Source organism: Vidua chalybeata, chromosome 6, assembly GCF_026979565.1.
Source record: "Vidua chalybeata isolate OUT-0048 chromosome 6, bVidCha1 merged haplotype, whole genome shotgun sequence".
Taxonomy (NCBI): domain Eukaryota; kingdom Metazoa; phylum Chordata; class Aves; order Passeriformes; family Viduidae; genus Vidua; species Vidua chalybeata.
The window spans coordinates 30,279,298-30,292,672 of record NC_071535.1 but is presented as its reverse complement, the minus strand read 5'-3'; the positions used below and the strand labels follow the sequence as shown (position 1 = coordinate 30,292,672).

The 13,375-nt window shown below is 34.0% G+C and overlaps 1 protein-coding gene across 4 annotated transcripts in view; it reads right to left on the bottom strand.

The window, feature by feature from the left end:
• CDIN1 (CDAN1 interacting nuclease 1) overlaps positions 1-13,375 on the bottom strand; it is a 126,212-nt gene that overhangs the window by 63,106 nt on the left and 49,731 nt on the right. For 3 of the 4 annotated variants that reach the window (XM_053946361.1, XM_053946362.1, XM_053946363.1), the window contains 4 exons: positions 10,629-10,708; positions 10,222-10,271; positions 7,375-7,442; positions 2,241-2,306 (listed from right to left, as the gene is read on the bottom strand). In XM_053946361.1, the coding sequence (XP_053802336.1) occupies positions 2,241-2,306; positions 7,375-7,442; positions 10,222-10,271; positions 10,629-10,708 (264 nt within the window). Of the gene's footprint in view, positions 1-2,240; positions 2,307-7,374; positions 7,443-10,221; positions 10,272-10,628; positions 10,709-12,642; positions 12,662-13,375 lie in introns of those variants that run through there. The other variant, XM_053946365.1, reaches the window with a different exon arrangement.

The following is a 13,375-nucleotide window of genomic DNA, read 5'->3' as shown; positions in this document are numbered from 1 at the left end:
CAGACACTTGCCACCAATCCAGAATGGAAGGTATAAGAAAGGGAAGGAAATTTATCCTGGACATGTGTCTGCTTCCTTTCTTTTGTAAAACCAGCAATGTTTAATCAGAAAGAAGTTAGGAGTAAGAAGGCTTATGTGAAAAAATGTGGTTTTGAAATTCTGTTTCTTTCTATGCTTTGGTATTTGCTTTGGTTCATGTCTTTCCTCATTTCTTGCAGGAGTGAACTACTAATATTAATAAAATAATCTTTTTTTTCTGAAAAAGGAATGTCCTCTCCAAAACTGGCAATGTAATTTTGCAGAAGAAACAACAAGCATCACTCTAAGAGACCATTCTTTCTCCAAAAAGGTGTTGTTGGGTATTGACGCTGTTGAGCCAGGGATGGGTGAAATGACTAGTGTGATTTCAGAAGGCAAACTGAGCATTTATTCAAAAGCACTTTTCTCTTTTATAGAGAACATTGTGAACATTAATTCCATTGGTCTTAAAGTAAAAACATTTCACCTGATTGGTACACTGGACTTCGGTCAGTGTGGTAGAACATATCTATAAAAAATATGAACGGAAAGCAAAATAATAGATTGTTTACATTCCTCTTGGACTTCTTCCCAGGCTTAGCCTGGCAGAAATATTTTTCTTTTCTTTCTGACTGAACTGAGAATATCCACAGGGTATTATTGTTAAGATATTTAAAAATGTTATTTTTATTTTGAGTTACCTACAATATCTACAGCCACGATGCTTTAGCCTAAATTTGACTTGGCTTGAGGTTTTCAGAGAACATGCAAACCTAGAAGCACTACACAGAAAGATTACAAGAGCCTATAGCAGCAAATGATTGACCACAGATGGCAAAATTACTCAGGGGATCTGGGAAAATAACTCATGAAGTCACCACACTAAGCTCTACGTGCCACCACTAGCTTGCTATCAGTAACCCTGTTAACTGGTGTAGGCCTATACTACTACATCCTTCCCCACCCCCAACATCTTTAGACCCCAGGAGATATAACAGCTGAGGTATAATCATCTCAGAAGCACTTTCTAAGAAACATCTGCCTTTCCTAGGTATGTACTGAGTCATAAAGAAAAGAATCCAAGGATTGCTATACCTTAGTTCAGAACAGACAACAGATAGAACATGATTTCCTGTAAGTCTCAAGTAATTTAATAATTTGAAAGAAGCAATTCAATTATTATTTGAATTTGAGACAAATATATGCAAACGAATTAATGACTATTTTTAACCTTCTTTCTAATAGGGTAACATTACAAAAATAATTATTTTGAGTGTTCCCTGGTTTCCCTTCTCAAGAATTTAAAAAAATAGTTGCTTTTCTAGTTTCCTTTTGATCAGGCTCTGGAATAGGTGGGACATAATCTCATGTTTCTAATATAAAAGTGGCTACCCTTAACACCAAGTATGTACTGTATTTATTATGGTCCACATTACTGGGCAATCTTACTAATGTGTACAACTTTCTGAAGAGCAGGTAAAGAAGGAGGCAGGCTCTTTTCAGTGGTGTCTAGCAACAAGATCAGTGGCAATGGGTACACACTTAAACACAGGAGGCTCCACCTGAACATCAGCAACATTTTCACTATGAAGGTGCCTGAGCATAGGCACATGTTACTTAGAAAGGTTGTGGATTCTCCCTCCTTGCTGATATTCAAGAGCTGTCACATGGCCTCAAGACCAGAAAAGGTAGATGACCTTTAACATGACCTTTATACTTACTTTTTTACCTTATTTTTTCTTGCTATTCAGGCTTTTAAAAAACAGTAAAGAATTGTAGAGTTGTATTTGGATGCAAAGTGATGGCAAAAGAATAACTGCACAATGACCTACAGGTGTAATGTAATAATCTTAAGACTACTTTGAACTGATTTGGTCTAGAAGTAAAAACATTTATAGCTATTTCAGAGTTTAGTTCAGAAGGGCAGTGGGTAGAACACATCAGAGGGAGCAGGGATTTGGGGGTTTTTACTGTTGCTTATTTTCCCTCTTTTTTTTTTTTTGATAATGAGATAAAAACATGCAGCGACTAAAGAAGAAACACTGGGTAATACAATTTAGGATCAAACCTCTCTGACTCAAACCAGAAGTTCTTAAAATTATTCAGTAACTCCTGAAGAGACTTATTTGCAGTACCCTAGAATATGCTTCACTTAAGTAGCCATAGTATTTTAGCATGAGTACTTCTACACAAAATAATAAAAATTCTCTTAAAATACTTACCTACTGGCACTTCTAAAATAAAGTCTGGTGTTTTGTCATAACCCTTTGCACGAAGCTGATCTTCAGCTGTACATAGAAAACAAGAACTACTGTTTATAAAACTATTCCATTAAGTAGACAGCAGCATAATTAATTTCATTCTAAATAAGAGTGCAAGAATTACTAATGCAGTCACACATATCTTTCTTATGCATGCAATGCTGTGTCAGATTAAATGAACCTTTGTAGAAAACCTGAAGCATGGATATAAAAATGCTTCTTTGTCATCCCTGCATTTTTACGTCTTCATTATAAACATCATTAATTCAAGCTGTCATACAGTATTTTATAACCTCCAAATATTCAAAATAAAGAGGTATATTCACTGATTGAAAGAAGAGTCTCTCCACCTTCGGATGCGTTAAGATTAATCCTACCAACACCACAAATGTGGATATACTATCGCTGTTGCCTTGGTTTTATTTTTAATGTTAGCATAAGTTGTTAAAGAAAAAGAGCAAGAAAATCCTTCTCTCCCAGAAATTTATCATAGTAAAGAAGAGTCATAATTTTAGTTTATCTAGCATTCTGGATTTTGTAGAATTTTTCCGATTTCTGAACATAAGAAAATTTAGACATTCTGCTAACATTAAATCTACAACTTTATTGCTTAAAATTATTAGAGCTGAGTATTTAAAGAAATAATGAGTGAGCAAGACAAAACTGCAAAAGGCAAAAGGTGCTCCCTTTAAAAAAAAAAAAGAAAAAAAAAAAGAAAGGAAAAGGCCCATGCCACCCCTTATTATTTTTAAACTATTGTCCTTGATTTCTGATACCATTACATTGGTATTTCTGAAACACCATTCTCCATTAGAATTTGGAGTGACCTGGTCATTCAATTCCAGGCATGGCTTTCTGTCTTCACCCAAGCTCAACTAATGGCACTACCTAGTAACAAGTAAGGCTGTGTAGCCCCTTAACACCTACTGGGCTGTTGACATTGCCATGCATCCCATTCGCCTTTCTACATCACCTTTGATTAAAATTAATGGCCCATTCTCACTGTTGGGTAGCTTATTTCCAATCCATTTATCAGGTTAGGACAGTAGTTTCATGGCCAATGTTCAGAACTCAGTTTTTGAATACTTTGTGCAAATCCTGAAAGGTCAGCAGTTTGAGTCCAAGTAACATTTTAATGACAAGAAAAACATACTAACTTAGAAATCAAAATACTGTAATATTGCCAAAATCAAACCCTCCCACTCTTTTTCATTGAAGAATATAATTTGGAAGTATTTTATACAGTGAACTAATTCTGAAATTGGGACAGAAGTAAATTTGGAAAGCTGAACATTCATGTCAGTGTAAACTGCAATAGGTGTTTACTCTTTTTGAGCGGTACTATACATATATTTTTTTTAATTTTGAGAGCATTTCCTCACTATTAACAGACTACACTAAATAGAAGTCTTTGCAATGTGACACTTCATTATCACGTGATAAGAGATTATCACTCTTATCACATGGTAAGATAATGAAAAACATTTCTAGGATTTGGAGACAGACTTGGTTTTTGACTAATTTTTGAAATTTAGATTGTCATGTATACAGATAAATGATGTTAAGGTCAAGAAGGTTCTAATGTAACAGAAGCTCTAAATAGAAAATTTTATGCCATAACATAAAAATGAATTTATGTTCTACATAATCTTTTAATCCTTATTTTAAAAAACCAACAAAACAACTTTATCCAAATCTAGTTAACTGCAACCTGCTCTTAATTGTTTAAAGTAATCTAGCATAGACAATATGATGTCTCAGCTGAAATTTTGTTCATTTAAGAGCAATAGCAATGGAAAGGTCAGTCTTTTCTTTCACATCTAACAAATGCTAGAACCACAAAATAAGGGAAATGAAACTTAATAAAAACTACTGAAAGCTAAAACAGATGTAAACACACGTTGCATAGATCAATATGGCAGGTCTCTGAACCGGAATCTGCATCAACATTACTTTTAATATTCTTCAGCAGATTATTTTTTCAAGGGTGCCTGATTACTTTTAAAATCTTTTCATACTAATTCATGGCTTGGAAAAAACCATATTTTTTGTTTTATATCTGGTTCTAAATGCCTTCATGTGGTTTCTCCTAGCATTCTGTACTGTGATTAACATTGGAAAACATATTAAAAAACGTGTTAATTATTGATGTATCTATCATGTGCAGAAACAGAACTTTGCATTACTATTTCTCTGAGTGTTTTGAAGCTTTATAACTCTGGGGATGAAATAATTACTGAAACTCCTCACAATCACCATAAAATTTTTGTTTTAAACCATAACACCATCAAAAGGAAGTACTAGCTTTTCAGCCCAGGTATGTTTCACATTGGTCAATAAACTACAGAGGCAGCATTCTGCACCTCAAAAGATCTTTAAACTCCAGCATGGATTAAAAAATAATTCAGTAACTGCTTGAAAGCCAGCCCACAGCAGTTTTGACAGTTACTTTTATAAATCCTCAGGTCTGAAAATTATATGGAAACAGCCCTAATAAGCAGTTTGTCAACAGATACCCCATTAATTTAGATTTTCAACAAAACTGCAGCTTCATCTTTACCATAATGTCACACTCAATCAGAACCATTTAACACATCATTGTTCTTATACTGGCCCTCCTCTGCTGATGCATGAATGAGCTACAACTGCAAATTTAAGATTACAGCAGAAAACACTGATCAGATTTCATGATTTATATCCACTAGTGGGAACCAAAGGAGGATAAAGCTCAGTACCTCCCCATATATCTAAAAGCTTTCCTAACATATTCATGGTAAAGATACAAAACCAAAAATCCTATATAGAACTTAGAAGCTGCTGGCATTTCAGTATGGCATGTGAAGCTGCGAGCCTGTTTTGATAAAATGTTTCTATTGATCACTTTAATCTCAGGCCAAGTGATAAAGACTGGAGAGCTGTGTTTTTGCTGCAGTGAGGACATGGTATATGAAGCACTTCTCATGAAGTGTGGATTAATAAAATATAACCCCCATTAGTGTGTATAGGTTTCTAGCCAATTCCAGGGTGAGCCTGAAGGTGTTACTTCTAATCTGTAGGCTTTAAAAGCCAACTGCTCTAGAAACAGACAAATTCTCTCCAGAACCTGAAAAGCTGCTTCATGCTCAATACTGAGGCACTTCATATCCACTATGTCCTTTGACTGTACTTTCCTCTCCTGTACTAGACTCTCTGCTGCTCAGGTGAACACATTTGATACAGTGGAATAGTACACTAATATGGGAACTACAAAATGTCTGTTTCTTTGAAACGTTTTAAAAAGTAATGGAATTGCTAGCCTTTAAGCCATGTAAATCATAAGCCTTCTTCAAAACAGGACTGAAGTATTATGCAACAAAGACTGAATTTGTAGACCTATGGGAAATACTGGCATCTGTTCTGTTTTTCTGGTGCTTTCTTCAAGCAGTTTTAGAACTAGTTTTTCCAGGAAAACTAGAAAACTAGAAAGGAAAGGTTGTATTGCAAGGGTCTTATTCGGGTTCATCTTGTAGATACTTGGGAAAGTTTTTTTTAAGAATATCCCAAACACATCTAAAACCTGAAATATATACATGACATATATATACATGACATACAATATCACAGACATGAATACAAATCTTAACATGTATTAAATCATGACTAAACAATACTTCACTACATACAAAATGTGATCAACAAATTAAGCTCTCTCATTTCTAGCTTCATATTCTAACAAGTTAACCCATTCTAGATGTTTTAATTAGATAACACAAATTTCTTCGAGTTAATTTCTAAAGACAAAATTGATGCTTATGCAAAGTTATGAAACAGTAAAATTTAAATGTGATTTTTATACTGCTTAAGCTTAAACAAGCCAAATAAAATGATAATTTGTTGGGTTGAGGATCCCTTAGTGAGTCATCCAGTCCATTCCCTTGCATTGTGATGGAACTGATTTCATTATCAGCTTTGATAGATGAATGTCAAATCCAGCCTTGAATTTTTCATTGAAGGTGATTCCACAACCTTTCCTGGCAGTTTGTTTTATACTTATTGTTCCTAGAACTGTTTGGTATTTTAACTTGCCATCATCTCTGCAATTACAGCTTAAGCCTTTTACCTGTATTTGTGCTCTTACAGTCAAATAAGAAAACCTACCTCTTCTAATTTTCATACTGTCATTTGCAAGCTTGTATGTGATAGTTAATCCTGTCCTTTTTTCACTTTTCTCCAAAATAAAAGAGCACACTAATTCTGTTCCTTAATCATATGGACAAATCTCTTAAAAAGCTTTGTAATGCTTTCTAACTTCTTAAATTTGTTTAAGGTTTCCAAAATCTTAACCTGATATAGCTTCAGGAGAGGTCATAGCTCCAGGTAAACCCAGCAAAATTCACACAAATTTAGTACAATGCTCAACCATTAACAGAAGGGAGCATTTCACTTCACTGTTATCTCATCACGTAAGGAATCCAAGATTTAGGAAGTCATTTTTTGTGATCACATTTACAGAATGGATACTTCAAACATTAATCTTTGTTTCAATGGCTCTCATGTAAAAGAAGCATACTGCAGGCTAAAAGAAAAAAAATGGAAGTAACTTCCTAACTAATTAATCCTTAAAATAACTTTAAAAATTGGGAGTGTAAAAAAGAGTAATTGCATTGATTGGGAAGCCGGAGGCAAAAATTCAGCAGAAACTGCACAGCAAGGTAAATGAGAGAATCTTCTAGCAGTTCTTTAATACATAAAGCATTCTGAAGCTAATATTTCATATGCTTCTTCCTAAATCTCATAAGACCTGGATTATGGTTAATATCTCATGACACCAAAAGTAATACTGAAGCAGATATTAAAGCATTTTTTTTCAGCTACTTATTCTATAAAATATTAATTGCAAGCCTGTGCATGTGCTGTATATATAGGGTATTATGTAGCTGAGTTCCTGCTCAGTTCTAAATCAATAAAAGATAACATATATAGCATCAATCATATTTTACTCTTCCTTTACTACCTAATATAAGGAGCCTTTGGGCTGAGTTTTGTCCTAGGTAAACAGTTACCAGCACCTCTGAAGTTAAGAATTCACTGGATAGCCTCTACTACAGATTCTTACCTATGAAAGAGAGATTTTTTTCCAAAAGCATTTCTCGCAGCAAGACTTCGTGTTCATGCCCAATAGCGCTGATAGCTTCAGGTTAAGAAATGGAAGATTACTTTGGAAAAGAAGCAACTTCATAGAAACATCATGAATTTATTTGCCTTCATCTGCATTTCAGAAGTGACCAGTGATTTGAATTCTAAGTTTTGAAAATCCTTATAGTGATTTTTAGAAGCATACACAACTTGGCAAAAATCAGATTATTGTACCAACAGCATACACTTTATAGAATTAAAACCCATTTGATCATATTTAGTCAGTATATTTAAGGGCAGTATTTCCATTTCTTCTTTACTGTTTATTCTTCTAAATATAAAAGAAAGTGTTATCCTAAAACATGCAGTAAAATACCTTTAAAGTTGCACTTTATTGACTCCCATTCTCCAGTCCAGCAAAGGATGAAACAAACTGGTTTTCATTCTTTATATCCTGAAATTGATAGGTACTACATTCATCTGAAACATCTTACTTAAAAAAACCATCCTTTTAATTGATTTTTCAGAAGCATGAACTAATGTCAGGGAAGGATGAAATCATATTTCATAGTGAAGTCCTTTTCACTTCACTGACAGCCTGTTGATCCAATGTGCTATTCCTTGCAATATGTAAAAAAATCACCATATTAAATATTTTTAATGTATCCTCCTGGAGGTCAAAGTTCTATTCTGGAAGCTTTTAAGAAGAATCCTATGGAACAATATGATAAAGGATCTTACGTTAAAAGCAGTTAAGCTCCAAATTCTGTTTAAAGTAACTTCTTAAAACTTAAAACTACAGATCACCTTGCCATTACTGTTAATTACTTAACTTATATGAACCCTTCATACTGAACAGCAAAAAAATAATTCTATAGAATCACTTCATATGTACAAACAGCTTATATCAATTGAAACTATGTATTTTGTTAAACTCTACTAGCAATTTCAGAACAAAAGGGACAAATGGAGAATGGCAAAAAGGTAAGAAAAATACCACAAACAGAATTTACAATGCATCACAAGCAAAAACACTTAGTCTATAATAATACCTGTTATTGATGTATGGCAATGACCATGGGGCAAAACTTGTAAATAACATCACAAGCCATTTTCTACTCATGCAATCTAGCAGCCTAGTTTCCCGTAAGCGTCTGAACTATTACTGAAAAATAGCCTCTTGGCATTTACAAAGAGGTTGACTTCATACTTTGGGCCATGCATATACAATTAGATAGTTATATTTAAAATCAATATGCAATCCTTCAGAAGACATTATGCTTTTAAAACCTTAACTTTAAATTGATTTTTAACTATTTTATGCACCTCAAAATTAACATCTAATTCAGCAACATACTTGCAGTAATGCACTCACATAGCTTAGTATTAAACTTTTCTGTACCAAAATGGAATTGAAAAACTCCCCATTACTCTCATTGATATCACTGCATATTCAACAACCAATTTGAGCCAGAATATAAGGAGGATATAAAAATCTTTTCTAAACTGCAGGCAAATAAGTCTTAAAAATGGTTCATAATTCTACATATGTCTCTTTGTTACTTTTAAACATGGCACTTTCATAAGACTACAGCCAGATTGCTCACCCACAAAACACTAATGTTAAAATTCTGGATATGAGAACCAGTAATCAATAATCCTTTAAAATGTGTCTCTTATTAGATTAATCCACTTTCAGAACACTTCGTTTAAATGTGAAGATAATCTCAATGAATATTTAAAATTACAATTAAAAGCACAAAATACAAAGACAATTAGAAAGCTGCTGTTAAAATCAGTGAGAGTAGGGCAGAGGATGTAGTAGACACAAGTGTTTGTAGCAGAAAGTATATTTAAGGAGCAACAATCACGTGTATCACAACTACACAAAGTACTGTTTTTCATTAGTAACTAAACATCACTGCAGCTTTCCTATCTTACACCTGTACAGTGAAACCAAGGTTTCCCCCCAAACTGCATACAGAGATTCATGCAAGGATTCTCTAGGACTTGGGAAGGAACTGCCTTACTAGCCTGCTCAGTGATAGCAGGCCATGATTTTTTTGACCACAGACTGCAACAGAAGAGCTGCTCCTTCAGGATTTATTAAAATAGATTTGGGTTCTCAGTGATCATTCCTACCAAATTGCAATCTTAGTCTGGAACACTCAGTGCCACGTGGAGTTCGCTCAGTGCACACACCGTATGGCTCTCTAATTAACTATTTCAACACCACAAAAAAAATCCCTGAAAATTCAGGATGTAGAAGGTTTTTTTTACTACAGCTAAATCTCCTTTAAGAAGAAGAGAAAATAAAAGAACTGCACTGGAGTGTCAGATAGGAGTTTAAAAATACTAATCAATCACATCTGAACTGTACTTGAAAAAATTTCAGTTAAAACTCATATTCATAACAAAGCAAAGTCATAACGTTGAACACTCTGTATGAAACGTATTAATTTCATCACAGAATAACTGAGATTGGAAGGTATCTCCAGAGATCATCTAGTCCAACTCCGCCAGTCAAAGCACGGTCACTTAGTCTTAAGCAAAAGCCAGATATGCATTTCAACTAATCAAAACCAAAGAGGTTCAATCAGGCATATGAATGTGTAACCAGCAAACTGACATCTGCCCATGGTCCATCTGATTTTTGTTAGTTAAGAGAAAGCTCTGCAGTGACCCTCTAGCTGACTGAATATAAAAGAGAGGAGTATGAAATGTGTTTTGTGAAGCAGAACTTTATGTCAGGTTAAAGCTAGACACATCTCTTCCACACAGTCTAAGCTCATCAATTGTGCACCTAAAATTTTATGGGAAAGGATACTGTTTGATGCAGTCCACCAGTGGTCCATAACAACAGTCATTCACAGTACACTGCAGACAAATAAGAGAAGTAGTATACTGATGGGCAACTACAAAACCATTATAGTTAAAGAGTATCTTAAAAACAGTAATTACTTTTCCTCAAAAAGGCTATCAGATGCTGTTCAGATTTAATCACAGAAAACAAAACCTGCATGCTTTTATTCACTATAAAAGCAAGCTATTAAAAAGTGAAATGCTCCCCTCACAAATATTGCACTGCCATTTATAGTGCACTCTGACCTCACTGATAGTTTATGATGACAGTAATTAAATGAGGTTTAAAATCTTTTACTCTGCTTGGCATATAACAGAATTGCCACAGGAAAAAAAAAAAACCAAACCAAACAAAACAAGTGTGATTAATACCTGATAGACTTGATTTGCTAGCACTCCATCTGGAATCTGAGAAGGGTCCCGTAGCATGCTATTTATAAGAGTTTTGGAGGCTACAGAAATAAAAATTAAAAAACATACAAAAAACCTGTTAGCTCAGTTACACTTTATTAATAAAAACACTGATGATATTAATAATTTTGAAAATTATCCACCCAGCAAATACAAACTTACAAATTCATAAATACTTATCCATTCTGATACAATTATCTCTAAAGTCTTGAAACACCCAAGGATTTTATCAGCCCAAGGTGAAAGCAAGCCCTTATTTACTTAGTTCTACTGGAAAGTTTGTGCTTTAGATACAGCTTCTAAGAAAACTGCTTAGTATACAGTAAGTGTAACTCAAAACAACCTTCATATCCTGTTAGAAGATATGTAAAGAAACTTCTTAAGAACTTCAATTTATTAGTTTCCAAATTCAAGTATTTACTTACTCAGTGTTGACACATTTTTCTGAGTGCATTTAAGAGCTGGGAAAAGGCTTTCTCTGCTTTTTTGAAATGTACAGATGTAAGTCAAAAGAAATAAGAAGCTATTTTTAGCACCTATCATTTTTTTTCTTTACTGATATCTATATTACAATGAAAAAATAATGTAAAACAGGAGATACCATTAGTTTATTTTCAAATACAGTCTTAGGAATCCTTGGCATTGTTTCCTTTCCATGTGCTTAGGCTGGTAACTTGCAAATACCAGTTAATTACTAATAGCAGTGGAAAGACTTTATTTTAGAAAAATACCTTCTAATAACATAAAATATTTTAAAATTTCTCAGAGAAAAGTCAACACTGCACATGCTGCCTCTGTCCTGGGAACAACCTCTGGTGGAGCTCAGCTAGTGGTGTGTTTACATCATTGAATCCTTATGTGTAGATCAGGTTTGAGACTAGCAGGGTTCCCCACTTTGCCAAAGATTTCCTGCATGACTTTAGAGTAATTCCTTTAACCTGTGTGTGCTTCAATTCTGTAAACAAAATGAAAAACTACTCTTTTCCTGTTCTTCATCTGTTTTGCTCTAACTCAGAGCCAAAGCTTTGTCATGGTCTTCGGTAACTGAACCAAAGGATGCAGGTGACACTGTGAAAAGGATTGACAGAGCCTGTGACACGAAGAGATCTGCCATAAAAGCAGCAATGCTGCTGTCAATGGATGCGTGTAAGTGCCTCCCTGAAAGTAAAGGAGACTGGCATTGTAATGTACTCCTCAAGCTGCCTCTTAAAAGCATTACATTCAGGTGAACGTAGCATTTGCAAGAAAATAATTTATTTAGGAAACTATACCACATGAGGCAAAGGAATACAAGCCCATGAATGAGTTTAAAGGCTTTGCCAGAGCTACAAAGAGCTATAATCACAGGCAGGAGCAAAAGTTTGTGCAAATATTTTTAATGACAATGATTTCCACTAAGCAAAAACACATCCAGAAGCAACATACTACATTACATCTATGTATCTTATTACTCTAATATGAAATAAATGTTAATTTTGTAAGTTAATACTAAGAATAAATAGGCATTTTACTTTAGCCTTTGTACGCTGTTAAAAATACACGTTTTACTTAGCATAAAAACTTTGAAAATGAGAAACAAAATGTGGTGTGCATATATACATTACTAACACTAAAAATTAAAACACTAACCATTTTTCACTTGGTAGGAATAAGATACAAGTAACAGTTTGCCAATAGAGGTTGACAGAATGGTAAAATAATGAAGAGTGTAACAGAGAATTCACTGCTTTGAAGGGCTACTGATCTAGATATTATTTGATTATGAAAAATTAAGTGTTTTTATGACTAATCAAACTCCAGAAAAACACCACAGATTTGCATTTGGAAATGTTTAACTGAACACTGTTTTGAGTAATGAGCTACAGGTGCAAAATAAATTTCCTCTATTTCTGAGACTGTCAACTTCAGTTTCTCAATTCTGGTTACCAGATACCCTATTGTTTAACTCTATCAGAGTAATAATGAATTTACATACCAAATTTTATATTAGGCAGATGTCACACTGGTTCTAATAGTTGTTACACTATGCTTCTAAAAGAAAAGATATCAAGCAGAACTGATTACTATACTGGCTTTGAATATATTATCTTTTTTTCTTATATAAACATTATCTGCTTATGTAACTTCCTGCAAAATTGAAAAAAATTCACCCCACATATTCTTATCAGATTTGCATTATCTATGCAGCTAAGATAAGGTACCTTCAACTGCAATTACTGTTTTAAGAAAGCCAAGTACTGTAGTGGCAGCATCCAAACAAGGCTGACTGTATAGAAACTGGCATAGAAGTGCTAAGGTTTTTATGTGAACAATAATGCCAGTCAGAAAATAACGCTTATTTTTACTTAATCAAAAGTAAGATGACACTTGTGAATATTTACACAAAAGCAGGTCATCTGCTCTTCTTTCTCAAGCTGCTACGCTAACTTCTAGTTGTGGTCAAACTGAATTATCAGTGGAATATAATAAAAAAAGGTGGGATGTAATATCGTTTCTTTTAAATGAAGAAATTACTTCTGTTTGCATAGCAACTACGCAAACATTACAGCAACAATTTAATTACAGTTTTGCAGATTTTAACAGAAATAACCATAGTGCACCTAACAAAATGAAATTCATATAAAGAAGACTTCTGTAAATGTAATAGTTCAAAGGAGATAAAGAACGGCTCATATTTACATTTTAACACAGCTGCAGCACAGCATTAA